Source organism: Antechinus flavipes, chromosome 4 (genome assembly GCF_016432865.1).
Source record: "Antechinus flavipes isolate AdamAnt ecotype Samford, QLD, Australia chromosome 4, AdamAnt_v2, whole genome shotgun sequence".
NCBI classification, from domain to species: domain Eukaryota; kingdom Metazoa; phylum Chordata; class Mammalia; order Dasyuromorphia; family Dasyuridae; genus Antechinus; species Antechinus flavipes.
Window position 1 is genome coordinate 324,010,797 of NC_067401.1, and position 25,099 is coordinate 324,035,895.

The window sequence follows — 25,099 nt, forward strand, 5'->3', positions numbered from 1 at the left end:
CAAATTTACTAATTTACCATTTCCTTCTTCAGTAGATTAAAGCAAAGGTTAAGTGGCTTGCCCATGCTCAAGCAGACATTGTGGCTGAGGCTGGATTTGATGCCCGTGCTCTGTTCATAGAGAGCCATGTAGAGGCCCCAGCATTAAAGGCTACAGAGTTGTTTACTTTTGTTTTTTAATATTCTTCATCTGTTAACATTAGACTAGGTATTCATAGATTTTCTTTTTTAAAAGAAATGAGAAGCTCTCTAGAACAAAAAACAAAAAACGGGAAAATCTCTAAGTCTACAAAGTATGAAAGACACTTCAAGATAGCTAGTTTCCAGGGGTGCGGGGGAAGGGTGAAAATCTATGTTTAGAAAATACTTGTTGGGGCAGCTAGATGGCACAGTGGATAGTGCTGGCCTTAAAGTCAGGAGGATCCTAAGTTCTAATCCAACCTCATATACTTAACACTTCCTAGCTGTGACCCTGGACAAGTCATTTGACCCAAATTGCCTCAGCAAAAAAAGAAAAAAAAGAGAAAATACTTGTTGGCAGAGGGAAAAAAAAAAAAGAACGGCGACCAGATCAAATAAAGATTTTTAAAATGCTTGCTCTTTTCACATCTTATTGCTACAATAGTTCACCACTATTGTAAAAAGAGAAAATCTGTTTGAAACTAGAAAACGAATTTGACAAATTGTTAGGGTTGGCATTTCTTTAATTTCTTGTTCCTCTTATGTTTTTCAAAAGTTGCAATTTATTTTCTACTTGAACCTAATTTCATCCTTTTGGTATTTCTATAGATCAACTCTTGATGATTTAATTTTCCTTTCTATTTGAGTTTTCATTGCTTGTTCAGTTAATTATTTTACAAGATATCCTCTGGCTCTTCACTTCTCTTTCCTCTGCTTCAGCCTTTTTTCCCCCCTTTATGCTCCTTAAATATTTTTTAAGGATATCTTTCCTAAGAAAGATTTTTGTTTTTTCAATGGTAGTAGGCACTTAAAGAATTTCAATTCCATTTTCTAAAACTGAGTTTAATTAGGAATGATCACTAAGCATCTCCTTTTGCTCCTCTGAAATTAATTTTAGGAGATAATCAAAGGACTAATAAGAAAAATGGGATTATGGACAGCAGTAAGTGAAATTTAAAAGCAAATGCTGAATTTAATCAAATTACCTGTGAAGGCTGTGGTCTTGGAGGCACTGCAGGAGGATGGGCAACAACTCCAGCCTGTTGTTGTCCTAAAGGGATATATAATAATTATTATTATGTAAAATATGTGGGCTCACTCATCTGAAGTTCTAAGGAATCATTCAATTCAGTATTTATTAACCACTTGTGTGCAATTTGTTCTTTGAAGTCCTGGAGCTACAAAGACAAAAATGCAGAATCTGACTTCAAGGGGCTTAATTCTATTTGGAGTAGGCAACATGTAAACAAAAAATAAAAGGTAATGTGAAGCAGAGAGCATTAATAAGAAATGGAATACTCAAGTTTAGAAAACAGTAAAAAATTCCAATTGGCTGGAATAAAGAACATATGATGAGGAATAATAGGAAATCTGGTTGGTTAAACCAGATTTATTATCATGAAAAGAAGTTTTACATAACTGCACCAGTGTAATTTGTATCAGGGAGCTGGCACCTGTGTAACTTGTATCAACTGTTTGTATCAGGGAGGGGGAGTCCAAAGGGTGAAGAGGAAGGAGGGGAGGGAGGGAGGGAGAGAGAGAGAAAGAGAAAGAGAGAGTGTGAGGTTGAGCAAGGGGGGAGAGGAAGGAATGGAGACAAAATTCTCTAGGGAAACAAAAGATAACAACAAAACATTCCTTGTTCTCAAGGAACTCGTTCTATGCCGCTTAAAGCAAGAAAATAAGCATATAAGCAAGCAAAATACAATTTCTGGAGGGAAGCATTAAACATAGAAGTAAATAAGGGCAAGACCTCTTTAAGGAAGTGCTATAAACTGAGCCCTGAAAAAACTCTACAAATGAGAGAGCATTCCAGTCAAAGGAAACAGTTTATACAACTACACAGGATTGTTTTGTATACCAAGCAGCAAGTGGGCCTCAAGACTGGAATGTAATGAGAGATGATTAATAAGGTGCAATCAATCTAAAAAGAGAAGTTAAAGCCAGATCATGAAGGGTTTCAAATGTCAAAGAAATTTGTACTTTATAACAGAAGAGAGAGGGAAATGGTAGGGCATTTTCTGATAAGACAGAATAAAATAGGATCAAAGGCATTCAATTTAGCAACAAGCAATGCATATTATGTGTCAGTTATTTAAGTTCCAAATTCTAGGGATTCAAAAAATAGCAATTGCCCTTAAGGACCTTACTGAGTAAATCAATCAATCTTGGCAAGGAGAAAATAATTCTTCCCTAGAGACTGAAGCCAATAAATAAGGGTTTTTGATGGGGCACTAGGAAGAAAAAGTAACAAATATTAAGAGACAGTCATCTTTAAAAAGAAAGTGGGGGAAGGTAGCATTTGAAGCTTCAGGAGATTGAGTTCCATATACTTAAGAGACAGAAAGGATCTTAGATGTTATTGAGCCGAGGAAACGAGGCTGGGAGAAAGGTTAAGTGACTTGTCAGTCACAGAACTAAGAATGTGGGGCAGGATTTGAACCCAGTGTTTCCCAATTTCAAATCCAGTGCACTATCCACTGCACCCTGGCATTTATGACTTTTCCAACAGCATATGGCAGTTCAGGAACTAAAGTGAAGATAGGTGATGGGATCTGATCTAGCGGCTGAGAGTTGACAATGACAAAATGGATCAAAGGTTGGAGAACAGTGTTGGTGGAAGTGATTCTCAAAAGGAACAAAAACTATATAGAATAAAGTGAGCCTAGAGCAGTGTTACTAGCAGAGACCAGAAATGGATGAAATGATAGGTAACATAGACAATAAATACAATTAAGAGTGAAGCAGAGAAAGGAAAAGACAAAAAGGATAATTTCAGAGTTCAAGATGACAAAGGTTAATCAGTTTGAGTTATGTGAGAACTAAAGTATGCCACAACGTATATATGACCACAGTCACCCCTATGGGGGTTATAGTACAATGGGTTTTTAAATAATGACTAAAAAAAGGTGATGAAATGGGAGACAAGCTGTTCAAAGAGATGTACTCCTGCAAATGAGGGCAAATGCCACTTTATTATAATTGTTCCCCACCCCCCAACTCCAAAGTTAATACCTTCCCCTCCCTTCATGATTACTTTATCTTTCTACATCATAGTTTCCAAATAAAAGTGTTAATTAAGCTTTTTTGTTTTATTAAGCTTGTATTCTGTTAGCCACTAAGAATATAAATGATTATCGATCACTGATATTATATTCCTCTACTGCCTAGAAATCAGGAGATAATAAATCTGCCAATAATGGGTTTAAAAAGTTCTTTAAAATTTTAATAAAAGTAAAAACTTGGTTCTCATAATTTTATCATGTATGTAAAGAAATAATTTGAAGCAACAGTGCATTTTAAAGAAAATTTTGATTATGTTAAGGCTGATTTGATTCCAACAAAAGTACTATCAGTAATCTACCTAGTAGTCCATATATAACAGACTGAAAAATAGCCCAACGATGTAATTAAGAAAAGCCTTTACTTGATTGCAAGGGTGTTGGAACTAAATAAACAATTATACATAAAATAAAGAAAACTTGAAGTTTTTCATATTGTATAGGCTAAGCCATCAAGGAACATCAGTTTTACTGAGAAACATTACCTTATTTGGGAGATGACTTCAAACATATTAAAGCTGTTCTTTTGATACATCTTATTGATGTCTTTAATTACATAATATTCATTTTTTAAAATAAATTCTTTCCATCCCCATTTTTCAGCAAGATGCTCTTTGTAAGAAAGATTTTAAAAGAAGCAATTAAAGTAGTTAAACAAAACCAACATAGTGACCATCCCTTATAATACATGCACAGTATCTACACACAAATCCTCCACATCTCTGCAATGAAAAGACAAAGGTGTCTTTTTTTTTTCATCACTTATAAGCCTTTACATTCTATTACAAAAGAAATGTTTTCAAACCAGCACATCTATTAAAAATGGGTTAAAAATAAGACAATATATATCTTTGGTGCAATTTCAAAATTTAATTGAATTTTAAACTTAAAATTGCAGTTCTCTAATCCCTACCTGTTGTGACTGGAAAGGTTCTGTTCATATCTAAAGATGATGATCTAGAATGGGAGGGATGAGGTCTTGGCGGTGGGGGTGGGGGTGCAGTGTTATCTGGAGATGTTCCTGAATGTGACCTGCAAAATAAAATTCATAAAAGAACTATTTTAACCATAGTTACTGTAACTTTTAAATCTTTATATTATAACATTTCAATTTTAATTATCCCTAAACTAACTGATTTTCATACTTGTTTACCCTCTTGTCTAGGTGGCATTCTGAAAAAGGGCTGAGCCAGACAAATATTAAAAGTAGTTCACATAACCCTGAAGGAAAGGAAATACATATTTTTATCATTTTGCAGGCCAAATTCCTAGATGAAGTTGGGCTTGGGCCTAGTTGTCCCTGGAGAAATATTTCTTTGCTGCCATATCCTAGTAATACCATAACTAAACAAAACATTATCTATACTCAGAAAAGACACTGATTGTACTCTGTGGGTTTGTTGATTTAATCTTGTTACAAGGAAGAAAAATTGGCTAAATTCCCATATTCTAAGAAATACAAGAAAATGAGAAAGGATATACATGCAATCAGGAGAAGAAAAATTTTTGCTTTAATGAACAGAGGTTATTTCCTATATGCAAGAATGAAAAGTCTCTGTTTCTATGAATATGTCAAGAATACAGAATTCTGTATAGAGAGGAGTTTTATTATTAGTAATAGTAATTATAAATATTGGTTAAGTTTTACATTAGAATTTCATGTAATTCTCTATTATTCCTTGTATACTGAAAGTGTTCATGTTTGATGTTTAAATTTTTAACAAAATGCCTTAACATTTTAAACATTTTTCTAAAAATAAATTATTAAAAAGCCTCTATAAAACATATAAAAGAAAAAGTTCTTTTACATTTACAGTAAATATCACAATTAGTTTTTATTCAGTTGAATTAGCAATTAAATAGCCTTTGGATGACAGAATTTGTGCTGTGTTCAAAATATATTCAGGTTTTTATTGCAGAAAATACTGACCGTTGCCGAGTTACAGCATTTCCAATCTGCTCTGGGTCAGAGGTAAAAGAGTCTGAACTACTGTACCCATCTGCTGGTAGTAAGTAAGGAAAAACACAATTTCATAATTAGTTACCTGATTTTTTCACTTCAACAATGCATTTTTAGATTTTATGCATTACATATTAGAAGAAACTGACAAGTAAAAACATATCTAGATGAAAAAAAGTATCAATTTTAAAACTGAAAATTAGAAATAAGAACTCTTATCAAGGAATATAAAAAATTGTCAAGTTATAATTCAACACAATCTTCTCCTGATGGGTAACTTTTGACTGTGGCAACAGTAGCAGACTGGATATCAAAACTTAGAGAAGTACTAGAGAATAATATTTTGCTAGCTGGAAAGCCCTAAGGTTTGTTATATTTTATAATGTAAATTCTTAGAGGAAGGAACAACATAACACAAGTTTCTACTGATGTTGTTGATGTGTAATATTTGGATGAAGAATGGTGTAGTACTTTTAATTTACCTACTAATTATGTAACTTTGGTCAAGTAATTTAAATTCTTTTTACATCAGTTTAATAAAGAGATTGGACCACCTGATCTTCAAGGTCCTTTTTAGCTCTAGACCTATATTCCTAGAAATAATACAAATATTAATTTTTAAAATCCTGACATGCTTATGTTTTGCTTGTATTATTCACCAGCCTGTGAATAAACAAATTTTGGGCAGACACCGAAAAAGAGGATTCCAAAAAGGATAGGAGAAACAGTGTGCAGTCTATGTTTCACTCATAAGTAGAGGAGGTTCTAAAACTGGGTAACTTATTTGGAAGTGTCTATCCTTGCATTTAATGCAAATATTTCAAAATGCTATTAATTTAATTTCTTCAGGGCCTTTAAATCAAGATCGATAGTTACGGATTAAAAAAAACAAACAAACTATATTTTAACTTACCAACTGTATTTCCAGAAACAAATTTTACTGATGAATTTATCTTATTTTCTTCTGAAAGGTCAGGTGGTTTCACAAGTAATGGGCTAGTGGGATTAGTGTGATCTAATGAAAAATGTATTGCACAAAAGTAAATAAAATTAAACACATTTTAAAATTATACAAAACCGGTAAAATCTGTCATAAAAGATACTTCCTTTAAGTATTTATAACTAAAGAAACTTTTAGCAAAGCTATTTGCATTTTCTTCATGAAAAGCATAAAATTCAAATGTTAATCTTTTATATATTCTTTCCTTATTTTTTAGGTAGATTTTTAATTAACATCAAATGATTACTTTTTAAACCTCAAACTTATAATGCAGGTTCTGTATGAAAACATATACATTTAATAATTACAAATTCATAACAGCCACATGAAAATACAAGTTTAATTTACAGAATCTTCTGCAACTATACTTAATATTTAAGCGATTTATCATACTTATTCATTTACCTTGAAGAAATGATAGTTTCCAGTAAGCAATCATACACCTCCTGGAGTTGTTTTACATATGTAAAAGCACTATGCAAGTCAACAAGCATTTATTAAATGCCTATTTTGTGCTAGACACTGTGCTAAGAGCTGAGGAAACAAAGAAAAGCAATCTCTGTCCCTAAGGAACAAAGAAAGAAGGGTGGCTGAGTAGTGAGAATCTTTCTCCCAGGGTGGTTTTAAGGGTCGAATGAGATACTCTTCATCTCTTATGCCTCTTAGCATAATACTTGGCACATAATAGTATAAAATGCTAGATGTTATCATTATTATTGTTTAAGGAGCTCACATTCTTATAAAAATAACTACTTGCAAACAGCTATGTACAAACAAAACAAACTGGATGAATTAGAGATATCCTAAGAAGGAAAACATTAAGATACCCCCCCCCCCAAAAAAAAGAATTAAAATAGGAGCTATTGGTTATATAGTCTATACACTGAAATTTTCTTTCATCTATATAAAAGTTTTAGAATAAAAACTAGGCAAAAATTAAGAATACTGATTTTGAACTAGATTAACTTCATACTATAAAAGACCTAACTTTGGAAATGTGAGTATCTTAGTAGAATAGAAGATCTTCAAGGGTTGCTGTGGTCATTTAAGTAGGCTGGTTTTCAGACACTAAACTGGGCCTAAATAAATGCCTTTTCATTTTGGTAGGACCTGCCAGAATTTACTTCAAGAATGAACTGGACATGACAAATATGAGGTTAAACACCTGTGCTAAGTACATTATAAATTATGTTATGCAACTTTTAGGCCTCACTCCAGAAAGATAATCCTTTTATTTCTCTTTTAAAGGATTCCTTATCTCATTTCCCACAGCAGTTAATTCAAAATTTTGCTTCTCAAGCTGCTCATGTGTTCTCTCCTCCTCCCTTCTCAGATACCTGACTAAGAAAATCAAGGCCAGTGCACTTGAATTAGCTCCTCCTCTCTTCTTTTCTTCTCAAAACTCCTTAGTATCATCCCTTCCTTTTCCTTTTCTCAGCCCTTGATAATGAAGTGACTCTTCCTTGCCAAAGTCAATGTGTGCCCTTGATTCCATTCTTTCTTGCCTTCTTTAGGAGACTGCAACCTTAAATCACTCCCTTCTTCTTAATTCTTTGACCTTTCTCTATCTACTGGTTTCTTCACCACTATCTTCAAGCCTTAAAAATATTTTCGCTAGATCCTACTATTGTCAAGTTATCATCTGATCTCTCCGCCTTTTATCAGTGCTTTTGCTCCCCCCCCCCCCAAAAAAAAAAAAAAAAAAAAGCTATGTTTTGCTTCTACTTCCTGTCTTCTCACTCAGACCTTCACTGTCTGGGTTTTAGACTGTGTCATTCAACTGAAACTGTTTTATCCAAAGGTACCAAAGATTTCAACAGGAAAATCTGATAGCCTTTTCCTCCATCTAAACACTATATATTACACCTGACATTTGACCACTCATTCCTCCTACATACTCTCCTGAGTTTTTGTAGTTTTATCCTACCCATTTAACTCTTTCTTCTCAGTCTCTTTTGCTGATTTATCATCTATGCCTCAGTTTCTTAAACTTTGGTTTAATCTCATAACTGAATGTGTGTGGTCACATAATTGATTTATTATGAGTAAATGTTTGATTGTATACCTGTTTAAATAAAGATTAAATAAATCTTTCAGGTAAAAAGGGATGGAGAGTGAAACTAGTTTAAGAAGCCCTACTCTGTGAGTATTTCCTAAGGCACGGTCCTTTTCTTTCTCTCAGTGGCTTATGAGCCACTTAAGGGTTAATAATTCAAGGGGTTATTAACCAGCTCTATGCAGATGATTCCTAGATTTACATATTCAGCTTCGGTCTCACACCATCAATTGCCTATTGGATATTTTAAGCTGGATATCCCACAGCCATCTCAAATTCAACATGACTGAAATAGAATTATCTTTCCCTAAAAACCATATTCTGAAATTTCAATTTGATACTATCATTATTCTTTCAGTCTCTTAGTTCATAACTTTGGTGTTATCTTCAACTCTTAATTCTTCCTTATCCCACATATCCAATCCACTTCTGGGTCTAGAAAATATCTTGCACCCAACTCCCTCGAGTATTTGTATGCACACAACCACCTTAGTTTTAGTCTTAATCATTTCTCATCTAGATTATTGTATCAGCCTTCTATCTTTTTCTTTCCTTTTCTATCCCTTTCTCCAATGCGTTAGACTGCTGCCAAATTTTCCTTAAACTCAGATCTGATCATGTCAATCACTAGTGGTTGACTCAAACACTAGTGGTGTCCAAAATATAAACTGTTTAGCTTCTAAAGCCTTTAATAACCTGACCCTAGACTATATTCCAGCTAACTGGATATTGTTAGCACAGTTACATTCTACAATCAAAGCAAACTGGTCTTCTCTCTGATCCTTATGTGTAACACTCTATCTCTCATCTCTGTGCCTTTGTGCTTTTACCCTCCCGTGCCTGGAATGTTCTTTTTCTTACCTCTGCCTCTCTTCCTTCAAAGCACAACTCAAGCATTAAATAAAGGTTTTCCTGATAGCCATTACTGGTACTTTTCCTTCCAAGGTATCTTCTGTTAAACTACTTTTTATTTATTCTCTTCTTACACATGTCTTGATGTTTACCCTACTGGAATGCAAGCTTCCTGCAAATGACGATTATTTCACTTCTTTTTATTAGTATCAGCCCATAGCAAACGATCTGACACATAGCATGTGCTTAATAAATGTTTGTTGACAGTTCATGGCAAGTTTTGATTCCTTGTTCATTGCGCCTTATCAGTCTTTCAGTCATATTATATTCAATTTAAAGTTTTCTATCTATTCAATTGTTCTCTATATTTTTATGAAATGGAGAGAAAATATTAAATTTAAAGACAGCTCTGGGGAGATTGGAATTGCCTTGGAAAAGACTAAGCAATTATAAATTAAAGATGATCATTAAAAACGTAATTATTTGGCTATTTTAAATTAATAGTACCTTCTTTTAGAAATCAGTTTCCTTACCACTTCCAGTTCTTTTAAGTTCCATTTCCTGCATGTGAATTTTGCTTGGAGTCATTCGAATGGGAACTGGATGGACAATAGCAGTATCCTAAATATGAAAGGGAGAAAATGAAGCATATTAGCACCATATAAGCTTTTTACAAGCCTACTAAATCTTTAGTAAAGTTACTAAACCTTAAAAAATATTTTTTTCATAGTGAGGCAGACTTTTCATTGAAAACATAGTTAATATCATAAACCAGGTAAGTCTTTTTGAAAAGATATCTAGTTAGAAATTAAAAGAGAATAATTTTACTGTTTTGTAATAAATATGGCTCAAAACAATTTATATATGGTTAATCAAACCTTAATACCTATATAGATAAAATAATCTTATAAAAAAAATTCAATTGCTATCCATATTCAAAAGTCAAGGTTTTAAGAACCAAAGAATTTTGGCTTTTGGGAATTACTAAACGTAATTATTTTACTCTGGACAGTTTATGTAAAATCTACAGATTCAATAGACAAATAAAGACCTGAAAACTAGAAAATTCAATTCTCTCACTAACTTGCTATATACATAGCAATATATATAGTATATCCTATAGCAAGTTCAAAACCACCATGTGCCTGTAAAATACTAAAAATCATCCCCCTAAAAACAAAAGCAAAAATCTATCACAAATTTGCCATGTAACATAAAATTTAAAACTTTTTTTTTTAAAGGCTATAACTCCACTTTAATGAAGATTGCAAAAAAAACCCCAAAAAACCAAAAAACTAAAAAACTGTCACCCAATTAAAATTTAAACATGCAACAAAGTGAAAAGTGGAAATGTAAAAAATTCCTTTTTTGATAAGTTCGGGACAGTTTTTACAATTGTAGTTTAAGCCTGATGGTTTAAAAGGTTGGTTCATATGTATCTAAAATAACTTGAATGATGCTCCTGCTTAAAAGAGCCCCAAACACAAGGATATTCACCCAGGTGAATACTGTTATAATTCTAATGAAGTGGACCTTACAAATAGTTCACAGCTATACTATTTTCTTGATTTTTCTATTCAGTTCTTATAGATGTATTTTTAGTTATCTCTACAAATGTTCAACTAAACATTTTCCATTTCCTTAGTTAGATTATGAATTTCTAAACTTGGTTTGCATTGGGCAGGCTAAAAGCAGGGCAGCTCAGAAGAATGAAGAGTATCATCCTGAGAAAGAATGAGGACGTTCTGCCAATTTGGCTGAATCAGAGGTAGACTGTCCAGTTTTAAGCTACCTATCCCAGCAAAATCTCAAAGTCTGCATAAAAACCAAATGATCAAGAAATCCAATAAAATTACAGTGACTTTTTCCATTTCAGTATATCATGTAAAGTCAGAAGACCATCATAGTAGGAAAGGGCCCCTCTAACAAAGCTGGCACAAGTATATCTGGAGATAGGACACATTTATGTAGCAAACTATGTCTTGAAGCATCAAAAGCAGACTGTGCTTTTGAGAAAACCCTATGGTTGTCAAAAAGCTCCAATGAATAGTGCCATCCTTTAGTACTTCGAGACAGACAACTAAGAGACTAAAGTTCACTAAGCTTCCAAGTACTACTCTGTGTTCTGAGATGACAAGATGCAGGGCTCTGAAAATTAAAAGATTCATTTGAGCATAATCCTGGGAAGCCAAGGTAACACAAAAACACAAGGAATCCAGGGCAAGACCAAGAAGTGCAGGTGTGAAATCTGGCCCTGGCACAAAGTTTCAATTCAGAAGAGATGAGTGAATTTTAAAAACCCACTAACTATAGCATATAAAATTATTGTAGATCTGGAGATCACCCTAAAGTAACTCTTAACAGCTATAAGCAAAGATTCAAAGAGGAAAAAAATTGTATTTTGTATATAATTATATTGTATATAAATTGTATACAAAAACCATATAAGTCTGTAGAGGAAATGAACCAAAAGATTTAAAAAAAAAAAAAAAACTTTGGAGGAAAGAACTAGAAGAATTAAGTAGTTTAGAATAGTGGCATTAACTCAAATTGAAAGAGATCCCTGCAGGTTCCAGAATGGCTTTGAAAATCATAAATTTACATTGCCTTTGTTATATTTTTAACATTTATTATGTTAAGCATTTTCTAATTAAATTTTATTTTGCTACACACCTCAACTTTAGAAATCAAAGTTGTGGTAACCTTATTTCATATTCCTAGAGAACTAAAACAGTCAAAATACAAACCAATGACTCCATGGGAAGCAAGAAATAACTCAAAATCAACACCGAAAACATGAGAAAGTTTAAGATGCCCAACATGAAAAAAATGAGCAGTTCTAGGAGAAATAACTGAAGAATTATTGGGCTCCCTTTAAAACCAATGGGGATCAGGGCGGGCGGGTGGGAGAGGGGGATTAGGGTAGTGGGGTGCGGCGGGAATAAAAGAGGCAAAGCTTTGACACTTTATTTCAATAAATTTAAATAACCCTACCTACATTTCCAGTGTTTTAAAATATACTGACTCACCTCTACATACTCCCCAATCTCAAAATATTGGCTTTTTTTGCTGTTCTATACAATACCCCAATTGGTTGTTTACCAGTGTCCCTTGGCTTCCCTGCCAGTATTTTCAGGTTTTAGGATAGCATCTGGCACACACTAAGGGTTTAAAAGCTTGTTGATGGCAAAATGATGAAGACTGTTCAAATCTATCAGGATTTTGTTAGAAAGTCACCTGAAAAGAATGTCAAGTGCAAGTCCCAGGAATGTTGTTGTATCCCCCCAAAATTCAGATGTCCATGTCAAAGAAAAAATACTGCAAATGGCTAGAAAGAAGCAATTCAAGTACCAACTTTTATACTAATGTAGATAGGAATAAAGGAGGAGAAATTTGCTATTTTGTTTTAAATAAATGGAGTATGTGAAAAAAAGCATACAAATATGAAAGGAAGCATTAGATGAACCTCATTTTTAATATGAAATAAATTTTGACATGAAATTTTTATCTGAAAAGGAAGGTTACACACACACACACACACACACACACACACACACACACACACACACAGATTCTGATGTAGAAAGAGATGAAACTTGATAGGAACTGTGAGAGAGAGGGGCAATTAGGAAGAAAGATGCCAGGAAATGAGTAGCTGTGAAGAAAAAAAAAAACCCCAAACAAAACTCCACTCCTGAAAGGGAAAATTCAAAGGGATGAGAGGAGAAAAATAAAGATTAAGACTAGGAAACAAAACTGTGGTTTATCAATGTAATGGAATACTATTGTATCCAGAGAAATGATAGAAAACATGATTCTAAAGACTCCTGAGTAGCATGAACTGATATGATGGACAGTGAGAAGAACTACAAGAACAATTTATGCAAAGGCAATAACACCATAAAGAGAAACAACTTTGAAAGATTTTGAAAGAACTCTAATCCATGCAATAATCAACTATGTCTCCAGAGGACCCATGATAATAATGTTACCCATTTTCTGACAAAAGAAATGATAAAAGGTAAAGATATATTTCTAGACATGACCCCAAATCTCTTCCCACTCTATTCTGCCAGTAAACTGATTTTCCTTAAGTGCAAGATTGATCATGCCTTCCCTGCCTACCAACTCCTCCCACTCCAAAAAACGCCAATGGCTTCCTATTGCCTCCAGTATCGAAAACAAAAATCCTCTATTTGGTATTCAGTCCTTCATAATTTAGTCCCCTTCCGATCTTTTTACTTTGTAAACCCTTCTTCCCCAACATATAACTGATTAAGTCACACTGGGTCACCTGGCTGTTCCAGAAAATTCCATCTCTATAAGCTCCAGATATTTTTTGACTGTTGTCCATACCTGGAACTATTTTTTGCCCATCCCAGTATTCAGCACAATGTCTAGCACATATCAAGCATTTATAAAAGTTTATTGAATGACTGACTGCCCCCTTTTCAGACTCTCCCATCTTCTACTACTATAACTCAGCAACCTCTAATTTGCTGATGGTCATCACTTCACCAAGACTGGTAGCTATTTTCTACCCTTTTTCAGTGAATTTAATGCTAGCTCAGCCTTTCCCTCCTCTCCTACCTTTGTTTCATATTAGAAGACTACAACATAGATATTTAAACAGCTCTCTTAAATATCTTAACTATCCAGGTCTTCAACTTAGTCATTTCTCATGACCTCCAACTTTAATCTACTCCAGCTACACACAGAAATGGTGATACCTTTGATCTTGTCATTATACAGAAGTGTTCCACTTTCATGTTCATGAATTTTTGAGGTTCCTTTATCTGATCACAGTCTGTTGTGATTCCACCTCTGCTTATTCCTAGTCTTTGTTTTCACCAAGACTTCCAAGCCCTCCATCTCTTTATTCTTTCTCAAGTTATCCTCTCTGTACCAGTTATACTCTCAGTCTTTCCACATATTGATTTTGGCAATCAGCTCATTTTTAAACCATTCTTTTTTAAGTCCCTTGACCCCTTATTTTACTGTCAATCTTGCCCTATTAGAACTTAGGCTTAGATTACTCAACATGTACTGCCTGTGACACTGAACAAAGCTGGAGAAAAATCATTAAAATGTGCTGATTGGGCTAGCTACAAATTTATATTACATTATCTCACTGGATCCTCAATGTGTTGAGACAATCATTTTATAGCTTTTCTTTCCTCCTCAAATCATGTAGCAAGAGAACGTGCTTTATTTCTCTCCACCCCAGTCCATCTTCTTCCACTCTGCTACCAAAGTGACCTTCTTCTAAAGCACAACACTGGCCATGTCACTCTTCCTTTTCAAGAAACTCAAGTTTTTCTCATTAGAAGCATAATTTGAAATATGTATTAAATATATTTTCCTATGTATTTTATAAGATGTATTTTGTAAGATAAATACATAGTAAATTTTCTGAATGTAAAATCTATTTAGCTTTTAAAGACCTTTATAACTTAGTCCTTTCCTATCTTTATAATTTTCTTATATCTTACTACCTTCACTAATCTATGATCCAGTGACTGGCTTACTTGCTATTGCTTCCAACAAACACTTCAGCATTTTCCCTATCTTTGCCTCATGCCTGGAATTCTCTTTCTCTCCACCACTGTCTATTGGCTTTCATCAAACCTCACCTTCTATAAGAAGTCTTTCCCAGACCTCTTTACTCTCACTGACTTCTCTCTTGAGATCATTTCCAATTTATTCTATATATATACATTGACGTATTTTCTCTTCATTAGATTGTGAGTTTTCTGGGAGCAGGATATGTTTTTGCCTGTCTTTGTATACAAGTAGGTTGGTAAATTTCAAGCTCTCCCAATTTCCCCTACAAATGGAACAAATTTTGGACATAGACTTGTGAAAAACTTGTGAAGAAGACTTCAGGTAAAACAGGGGTCTTCCTGATACAACCAAGAAGTTCTGAAGAAAGACCCTGGGAAGAGATTAGTCTGTCCAAAGTGCAGACACCTCCAGGCTAGCTCCTAGCTGGTTAAAGCTGGAGCCTCAGCAGAAATCAGAGATATCTTTACCTCTCCAATTGCTGAGTAGGGGTTTGAATCAGGGAATACAGAATGAACCTCTTGATTGGGAAGGCCAGGCCCTGGGTCAGAAGCAACCAGCACCTGATGAGTGCAGAAACAAAGGGACAGAGACATTGCTAGCTGTGGGCACTTGCGGGAGGGTGGAGCTCTTGGTTTGGTGTTCCTGGTCAGAGGGGAGAGCTGAAGGAAAGCTTGTAGCACTATCCCCCCTTAATTAGAGGTGTTGACATTAATACCTCTAATTAAAAAAAAAAAAAAAAGAACCAGCAAAGAAAAACCCTACTACTGAAACATATTATGGGATGTTTCCCCATCCCACAATTGGGAAGATTGGGATACATATTCAGAAGAGGACACTTTAGTAAAAAAAACAAAACAGCTTCTACCTCAAAGAGTAATGTGAAACAACTTCCTGCCCAGAGATAATTTACAGAATTCAAAAATCAAAAGAGACACAGAAGAAAAACTAAAGAAAAAAATTAAAACCATGTAAGAAAAACAAGATATGGGGCGGGGGGTGGGGGGAGTGGGGAAGGAAAGTTAATTAGAAAAGAAGGTACAGAGTCTCAAAGATGAAAATAATTCTTTGAAAATTGGAAGCCAATGAAGTTATGAGAGACCAAGAAATAACAAAATAGATTATAAGGATTCAGAAAATAGAACAAAATGTGAAACAACTCATAAGAAATATAACAGATCTGGAGAACAGATCAAGGAGGAAATATAAGAGTAACTAGACCAGAAAATTGTGACCAAAAAGAGAACCTTGACACAATAATGTAGGAAATCTAGTAAATTGTCCTGGAGTGATAATAGTACATGAGGGGATATTAGAAATAGAAAAAAATCCATTGATCACCACCTCAAAGAAATACTTTGTAGAAATCACATAGGGATATTATTGACAAATTTTGAAACCCCTAAACCAAAGAGAAAACTTTGCAAGAAACAAGAAAAAACCAATTCAAGTACACCGAAACTACAATTAGAATTGTACAAGACTTAGCAGCAGCTACAATAAAAGACTGCAGGTCTTAGAATCATATCTCCAAATAAGCAAAAGAACTAGGCCTGAAGCCAAAAATATCATATCTGGCAAAATTATCTATAATTTTCAATGAGAAAAAAAACGGACACTCAACGAACTTGCAGATTTTCAGAACTTTCCATCAACCACACCAAAACTTAACAGAAAATTTAACATAAGAGCCAATATCAAAGAGCAATTTTAAGGAACTCAACACGTACAAACTTTAAACAAGGACAAATTGTTTTTTTCTACATGAAAAGTGCATACTTTATGTATAAATTTTATAGCAAGAATAGGGTAAACTCAAAAGAAAGATTGGCAGAGTAAAGGTAAAAATAATAATCATGTTACACAAGGTACAAAGGAAGAATGCACATGGGTATTAGAGAGAAGAGGAGAGCTCATAGTTCAGAAAACCTACTCACTTCAGGAATGGGTTCAATAAGGCAACTCTACATATATACAGTGAAGGGCATAACACCCTCCAAAATCTATGAAGAAATAAGGGAGGAGAGATATGAAGATGGGCAAACAAAAAGTGAGGGAAGAAGACAAGGGAGAAATCCCTGGGTAGAGAGAAAGGTTAAGTAACAGTAAGCCAAGTTATGAAGCAGAATTTAATGAAACAGTCATCATACACACACATTTATATATAAATATATCTTAACTGTAACTTGCTTGGAAGTGAGGGTGGGAATGAAAGGGAGATATGTGTGTATGTATATATCTGCATACATGTATGCATAATACATATAAACACACACATAGACTATTTAGAATAACTCAGGCAAAACAAACACACACACACACACACACACACACACACACACAATTTAGTGTGTATTAGTGTTTGTTATATATTTTGAATCTTCTCTGATCTGATGGGCACATGATAATGTTCTCTTTTGTTTGTATTGTTTTCTGTTTTTCTTTTTGCTTATTTTATTTCTTCAAATAAAATAATTTTGGGGGGAAAAATGCTTTCTGACTTGACCTTTAATGAAAAGATAAGAGAGAAAGAATTAACATCATCACTGATGCAATGATATTGGACACATAATTACACAACTTAAAGATGGAGCCAGACCTACATAAAATATCCAATCATGTTAACAGAAAACTGTAGTAACAATTCCATGGATTTCATGGGTATGTTTAAGAACTGCATTTCCAGGTTGAGGCCAATTCCAATGATCTTGTGATGAAGAGAGCCATCTACACTCAGGTAAAGGACTGTGGGAACTGAGTGTAGATCACAAGATAGCATTCTCACTCTTTTTGTTGCAATTTATTTTCTAATTTTTTTTTCCTTTTTGATCTGGTTTTTCTTATGCATTAAGATAATTGTATAAATATGTATACACATATTGGATTTAACATATATTTTTTAACATGTTTAACATGTATTGGATTACTTGCCATCTAGAGGAGGGGGTAGAGGAGGAAAGGGGAGGAAATTTTGGAACACAAGATTTTGTAAGGGTCAATGCTGAAAAATTATCCTTGCTTATCTTTTGAAAATAAAAAAACCTTAATTAATAAATCACAGTCGATGTGTTCTGCTGAGGTAAAAAAAATAGAACTGCATTTCTTTGTTGGGTTACTTGATTTCTAGATGTTAAAGCTAAAAACTAAACTTGTTTATTTAGTACAACAATTCAACTCAGTAAATGTTTACTAATGTTTGTACTAAAGTACAAAAATCAAAGTATTTGATAGGTGATAGATATACAAAGAATAAAAACACTAATGTTCCTTTATGGAAAATAGCAGACACGCGGTATTAAATATTTGTTTAAAATATTAAGTGTCTAGATAAGATGGAACATAATGCTAAGAAAAATTCAAGGAGGGAAAGGTCACTTCTAGTGTGGGGAGAAGGGAGTAAGCTTCCTGGTAGATGCAGCAAATGAGAAGAAGTTTCAAAGAAAAGAACTTCAACAGATGAGAAAGAAATTTCTTTCAGGTATGGAAGACAGAATGTATTAAATATATGGTGGTGGCAGAAAAGAGCTGTATATGATTAGGGAAACAAGAAGCATTATTTGCTTAAAACAGAGAGTGAAGAAAAGGGAGGCCTGTGAAATAAAAATGGGATGACAGGTTGGAAAACTGCAAGAAGCTTATTGCTATCCTGAAGAAGCTCTATTTGATTTGGTAGGCAAAGGAGTGAAGTTTTTTTTAGTGACAATGACCATACCTCTGTAAGTGGATGGAGTAATTTGAGTAAAGGGTAGAGAGGTAGAAGAACGTAGGGAGAGACTAAAGACAAAAATACTATTTAGAATAGCCCAGGCAAAATAAATAAATAAGGGCTTTACATGAATTGTCAGTAGTGGAAGAAGATAGAAGGGAATAAATCCAAAGGTTATTCACAAAGGTAAAAATCTAAGAATTTGGCCATGTGAATTTGTGATTTATTAGTTTACTATTAAATCACCTCAATGTCATTCCACAAGTAGCAACTATTTTAAAAACACATTGACATAAATGCAAACAAATTACAATTGAGAATAAGAAATGTTCTTAGTACAGCTAGGTGATATGATTAGATTGGACTTGGGAGTCAGAAAGATCTGATTTCAAAGTTTTCCTGAGACATTTAGTGCTATGTCATTCTGGCTAGGTCACTTGTTTCCTAATCTGTAAAATAGGGATCGTATTAACCTTCAACAGGGTTGCAATGAGAATCAAATGTAACAACATACAAAAATGCATTTTTCAAAAAAATACTACACAAATGCTAGCTATTACATGATAATAATTAAAGAACTAATTGTTGTTCCTTGCTTTAATATGCCAGTAGAATTTTGGCTAGGTTATTCACAGTGATTAAAAAAAACAACAAAGAAATATGACCATATGGATCTAACTACTCATGTAACCTGAACTTATTTCTTTTATACATGACAGAAAAAAATTATAAAAACAAACTTAAGATGTCTCTTCTTTAAGCTTCAGTGATTTTTAAAAGTCTTTAGTAACTACAAATTCACATGTTTAATGAAAATCCAGTAATTACAAATTCACATATTTAATAAAAATCCACTGAACTGAATTGGTTATTCTAAATTCATCATATTTATAGAAATAATCTAAAAGAATTAGGTCTACATCTTAGAAGCCTCATATTGAATTAAAAAAAATAATTTCCCTTTCTGTGCATGCACTGAATTTCTTGGCTTAAACGCTCCTCTCCTGAATGCCCTTCTCATTGTCCATCTAACTTCTACCAATCTTTAAAAGCATATCTAAATTCTTTCCTCTACCACAAGTTTTTCCTTCATAATTCTAAAAATGGTTTCTTCTGACCACTTCAGTATTACAATTGAGTATTTGATGATATCAACAAAATCCTTTATCATATCCTGTCTTGTATTGTTTCCTAAATGTTTCATGTTTCTCATCTCCCCAACCACAATTTAAGTTCTTTGAGGGCAGTGACTATCATTCTACTCTATGACAGAATTTATTTTGAAAAACAGATACATAGAAAATTAATGTATTGTTTCCCTTTCCTGAATTTTAACAAAAGCATTCACACGTCTCATCTTAAGGAATGTTATATCAATGATATAAATGTTAAGCTCTAATTACAATCTTTAAATTGTAAGTATATTTAAAAAAGAGAAAATTAATCATTTTTATATCCATTAAAATCAATTTTAAAAATTCTCATGCTTATCAGACTTAACACTACTATTTAGCATTGACAGAATGTTTTTCCATAGAAAAGGAACAAACATATAATGGAAAGTTTGAGGCTGAGTAAACAACTAAGGCAAATATAACTTCCTTCAAAATGCTTCCAGAAACACACACAATATTGTCAACTATATTTCTTAGCAAATAAGTAGTACATGTTCAGACATTATGAGTGTGTATAAGCAAAAGACATGTAATTACATCCTAGTGTAGGAACAGATTCCATACTGGACCTATGATTTAGTACTGTAGTTAAGTCATTAGGGAGTCACATGGGAAAACTATAGAGGTTAAGTTATTTACCTAACATACAGTGCTAGTCAGTGTCAAAGGTGAAGCTGAATCTAGCTCTTCTTTACTCCAAACACTCTCTACCAAGGCTCCTCAAACTTTTTAAATAGGGGGCCAGTTCACTGTCCCTCAGATTGTTGGAGGGCCGACTACAGTAAAAACAAAAACTTTGTTTTGTGGGCCTTTAAATAAAGAAACTTCATAGCCCTGGGTGAGGGGGATAATCATCTTCAGCTGCCGCATCTGGCCTGCTGGTAGTTTGAGGATAAAAAGTCAACAAAAGAAAACAATCCCTACTTGGAAGGAGTTTGCAACAACCTCAAGGCCTTAAACTCAATCTTTTTCAACACATATCCCTTAGCTCCAACAATATCTTTTATCTTACTTCTGGAACTTGCTATATGCCAAAACCTGATATTCTTTCCTTGGACCTCCTGAGACATTTTCTTTACTAATCTCTAACACCCTGTTTAATCACTCGCCCACCTGATTTTCCTCTCCTAGATAACTGAGAACTGCTGAAGAAAATCATAAAATTGGGCCATTTGACTCCATTAAAAATTAGTGCTATGTTATCTCATCTACCATTCACTGCTATATAGCAATCTTTTTATTCTATTAATGTCCGATAAGATTATCCAAAATAATTTCCAAACCCCTATTCGCTTTAAATTCCCAATCCCTCACTCATCAGACTATCTATACTTTTATTCTATTAATGTCAGATAAGATTATCCAAAATAATTTCCAAACCCCCATTCTCTTTAAATTCCCAACCCCTCATTCATCAAACTATACTTCTATTCATTAACACTCAAAAGAAAGTCTCGTAGCTACAGCCCTGTCCATGCCATTCCCATACTTTATGCTTTCACCCAGCCTTTCCTTCAATTTCAGAAGAAAAGAAAGACTTTAATTCCTCTTAATTTCTTAATTCTTAAATCTTTAATCCTATTTCCACTTCCTTGCTCCCCAAACTTGTTCTAAGAATCCCCTGCAATTTCAATCTTATCTTCTTCATTGGTTTTTGTTAACAAGCATATTCAAGTCTTATCTGCTTAATATGTATCATTTCTCCTCCACTTCAAAGGCAAAAAAACATCATCACAACTTCCATTTCTTCTTTTATCTATTCAGCCCCTAAAATGTCCTTTTAACCCCACCATTATACTGAAACTTTCAGAAGTTATTAGCAACCCAATCCAATGGCTTATTCTTAGTCTTAAATTACTCAATTACTACTTGAAAGTTGTATCTCTCTCTCTCTCTCTTTTTTTTAAAATATCCTTTACTTCCTTTCTGTGACAATACATTTTTCTGCTTCTCTTCTATTTTTAAAAAATTATTCTTCTTTTGTCTCAAATCTGCAAATGTCATAAGCATGCCATTTAGACTTTTCTCCAACTTAACCACAAAAATGTTAAACAGCATAGGATCAAGCATAGATCCCTATGACACCACACTAAATGCCCACTGATCATCATCAATAAAAATTACTTGTTGGATCTGGCAACTTAACTAATTTCAAACACACCTAAATATATTTATATTCAGCTCACATTTCTTTATCTTGTCTCCAAAAAGAGCATGACTGTCAGATACTTTACCAACATCAAGGTAAACTATAAGTCCATCATCATTTTCCAGATCTATAAATCTAATCACCTTGTCATTAAAAAAAAAAAAAAGGGAAATGGGCTATGTAGGGTTTAGTGATCCTCTTTTCAAACATGTCTTTTATTGTTTCTTGCTTTAACTTACAGAATTCTCTTATAACAAAGTAAATAAATAAAATCACAGCTGAATAGGAATAATAATGTTAAAACTAAAGCTACAACAGAAAAATTAAAGTATTTACTTCATGATACAAAACCCCAGATTGTTATGTATAACATTCTTTCTGGGTCTCACAAAAACCCAAGGAAACAAGATAATAATCTTCAAAATCCAACTCACTCCCTATTTTGTGAAAGGAATTTTTTCCATTGCTAATTATACCTCTCTGACTCTAATGCAATTTCATTAAGCACCTTTAACAAAACTAAATAATATCAACAAGAGACAAGAATATCAGAATTTAAATTCTTAAATAATATTAAACCTTCCCAAGGAAATGTTTACTAGACCTAATAATTAATCAGACTAGCAAGTTTTGAATTTCATTTCTTTTTTGTTTTTTTTGCCCATTTTTGGCATAGATGTGAATGAACAATAGAAAGTTTAACAGTTTGACATGAAGGAGAAAGAATAATTTGATTAATGTGTTTCAAAAATAACCAAGGAGAAGCTGATAAAATACTTTTAAATTTCAAACATTATGTCCATACTACTGCAAGATATAGCATTCTAATCATTGTAATCAAATACAAAAATTTTACAATGAAATGGAAAGCACACTGAATTTGAACTCAAAGAACATGAGGTCAAGTCCTAGCTTGGGCATTTATTACTCTAAGACATTGGAAGAGTCACTTAGCCTTTCTAAAACTCAGTTGTAAAATGAAGGGGTCAGATTAGATAAAATCTTAAGTCCCTTCTAGCTCTACATCTATAATCCTATGTAATATACATTTTTTAAAAATTTAAAACACAACCAAGCTTCCTTTATTCCAAGTATCATGAAATAAAATACAGCTGTCCTTTTGCACCATTTTCCTAAAATACGTGGGGGAAAGAATTCTTTCTGTAGTGAAGAAATGCTAGTTATTATGGTAAAAACCACAAGACATGATCATATTATGTCAATTTATCCAAATCTTTCTTAACCCAATTTCCCCATTATTCTTCTTCCTTTCTACTTACCCCTCTTTTTCTTTTTAAAAAGTCATTTTAGCACATCCCACTTTTTCAATGACAATAAAGGAAGAAAAAAATCAAGTAATGAACAGAGATAAATGAAGAAAAGCTAAAAGTATTTAAGTTTTAAAATAACTTTGGGGACAATTTAGATATGTAGAAAGTTAATAATCTCTTTCAAATTAGGTTTTGAATCTATCAAAGTAGGACATAAACTCTGTAGCCTTTCCTAAGGTAACACAGTAAACCACAAACAAAACACAGTTTCAGCTACATAACGAGACTCATACACCAACATATATGTTATGCTGAATTATAAAACCTCAACAAAACTAACACAGAAAAGAACCTAGACCAAATAAATCCAAAGCCACATCATTTGCACTGTAAAACAATGACACTGCATAAATATTTATAGATACATAAACATTTATATAATATGGAAAGCATACAAATAAAATCATAATTATAACTGCTTGTATATGATCAATACAACAATTAATTAGCCAATGAAAACTTGGAATTAATTAACTAATTTGGCTATCAAAGATCATTTCCTCAGATGTGACAACCATTATACAGATTTTAAAAGAATGTATTTTTCCCCTAATGTTAAGATGACTTGACATTACAGAAAATGGCACATGTTTTCCCCATTATGTAAGCACACAAATTTAAAAACAAAAACAAAAAACCAGAGCCTGCCACCATTCCCATTTAAGCACTCCACTGAACCATGCAGAACAGCTTTGTTTAAAAAAAAAAAAAGAGAGAGAGAGAGAGACCAAAACAATGAATGGAAATTCAGGGTTAATAAAATTAATTTCAAACAAGCAAGCTAAGTGATTGACTTACAGGATCAGCTGGTGCAATGTTAGAATCAAATTGGGTCAGAGTTTGTGAGCTTGAAGAGCGTTCACTAAATGTCTCCCACTGCTGAACAGACAGAGGAGAGACAAGTCAGCATGATGAGAAAGATGGAGTAAAAGATCACTGGAGAAGATTTAGCAAAGTAATTCAGAAGTTGCACTGCAAGTTATGTGACATAAGCCTGACTTAGAATAAAACATCATAATATTATTTATTTTTCATAAATATCTTACATGTTCCAATTACTTTTCTATCCTACATGTGTGTACCACTTTATTATGACCAAAGGTATATGATCTATTTTGAACTCTATGGAAATGTTGAAAAGATTTATAATTTTGAAGGTCAGAAAAGTACAACAAAATATTTGGAAAGTAAACTATTAAGTGGTGATCTATCTTGAAAGTGATTTTCAGGAGTTTAAAAAAATTTTAGATAATTATCTAGAAAATTATCTAAAAGTCTGTTCAAAATATTGCTGATACATAATCTAATGAAGCTATGAGTATTAAGTTATTAGTTGAAAATAATATTCTAGTGACTTAGCAGTGCAACTCCTGAAAGATGATTCTATTATGTATGTGCATATATTTAATACAAATGTATAGATATTTAATTATATATAATTGAGACAAAATGCAAAGAATTCTTGAATACATATTTGAGTTTTTGTCAATTTGTAGCAAGTCAACCCCTGCAATCAGCACTACAGAACATGGCCATGCTAGATAACAAGACAGAACTGCCAATCAGGCATCCCCATTCATGCTAGAAAAATTAGAATGCGGCCACAATGAGAGCAAATCAAGCATCATAGTATGTATTACAAATGATATTTTTTAATACAAAAAAAAATTACTCTTCTAAAAGAGGTAGATAAAAAAAAATTATACCTCTAAATAAATCAGTGGAAGGATGGGTCAACTTTAAATATATATGGCAGGTAAAATTTCAAAATGAAAGAGGCTATTTGGGAGATAGTTTAATGAAAATATAAATAAGTATCTTTATATGGAAAATTACACTAATACTATTAATAAAAAATTGAGTTTTTGTTGCAACTTCTATTATAAATAACTATGTAAATCCAAGACTTTTTTTGGAGGGAAAAGGTAGAACAACTAACCTATGAAATGGGAGCAGAAGGGGAAACCAACATAAATGCAGTATATACACACCAATGTCAACATACATATACATCTACCCCATCATCCCAAATCTCCACTTATACTTTAGAATGGAATTTTTGTGCCT

At 33.2% G+C, this 25,099-nt stretch overlaps 1 protein-coding gene across 7 annotated transcripts in view; it reads right to left on the bottom strand.

Moving 5' to 3' along the window:
- The window catches only part of REPS1 (RALBP1 associated Eps domain containing 1), an 84,832-nt gene that overhangs the window by 9,815 nt on the left and 49,918 nt on the right, over positions 1-25,099 (bottom strand). For 3 of the 7 annotated variants that reach the window (XM_051997849.1, XM_051997846.1, XM_051997852.1), the window contains exons 10-15: positions 23,831-23,911; positions 9,643-9,730; positions 6,115-6,216; positions 5,172-5,244; positions 4,155-4,273; positions 1,166-1,230 (exon numbers count right to left, since the gene is read on the bottom strand). In XM_051997849.1, the coding sequence (XP_051853809.1) occupies positions 1,166-1,230; positions 4,155-4,273; positions 5,172-5,244; positions 6,115-6,216; positions 9,643-9,730; positions 23,831-23,911 (528 nt within the window). The remainder of the gene's footprint in view (positions 1-1,165; positions 1,231-4,154; positions 4,274-5,171; positions 5,245-6,114; positions 6,217-9,642; positions 9,731-23,830; positions 23,912-25,099) is intronic. The other 4 variants (XM_051997848.1, XM_051997847.1, XM_051997851.1 and 1 more) reach the window with 4 other exon arrangements.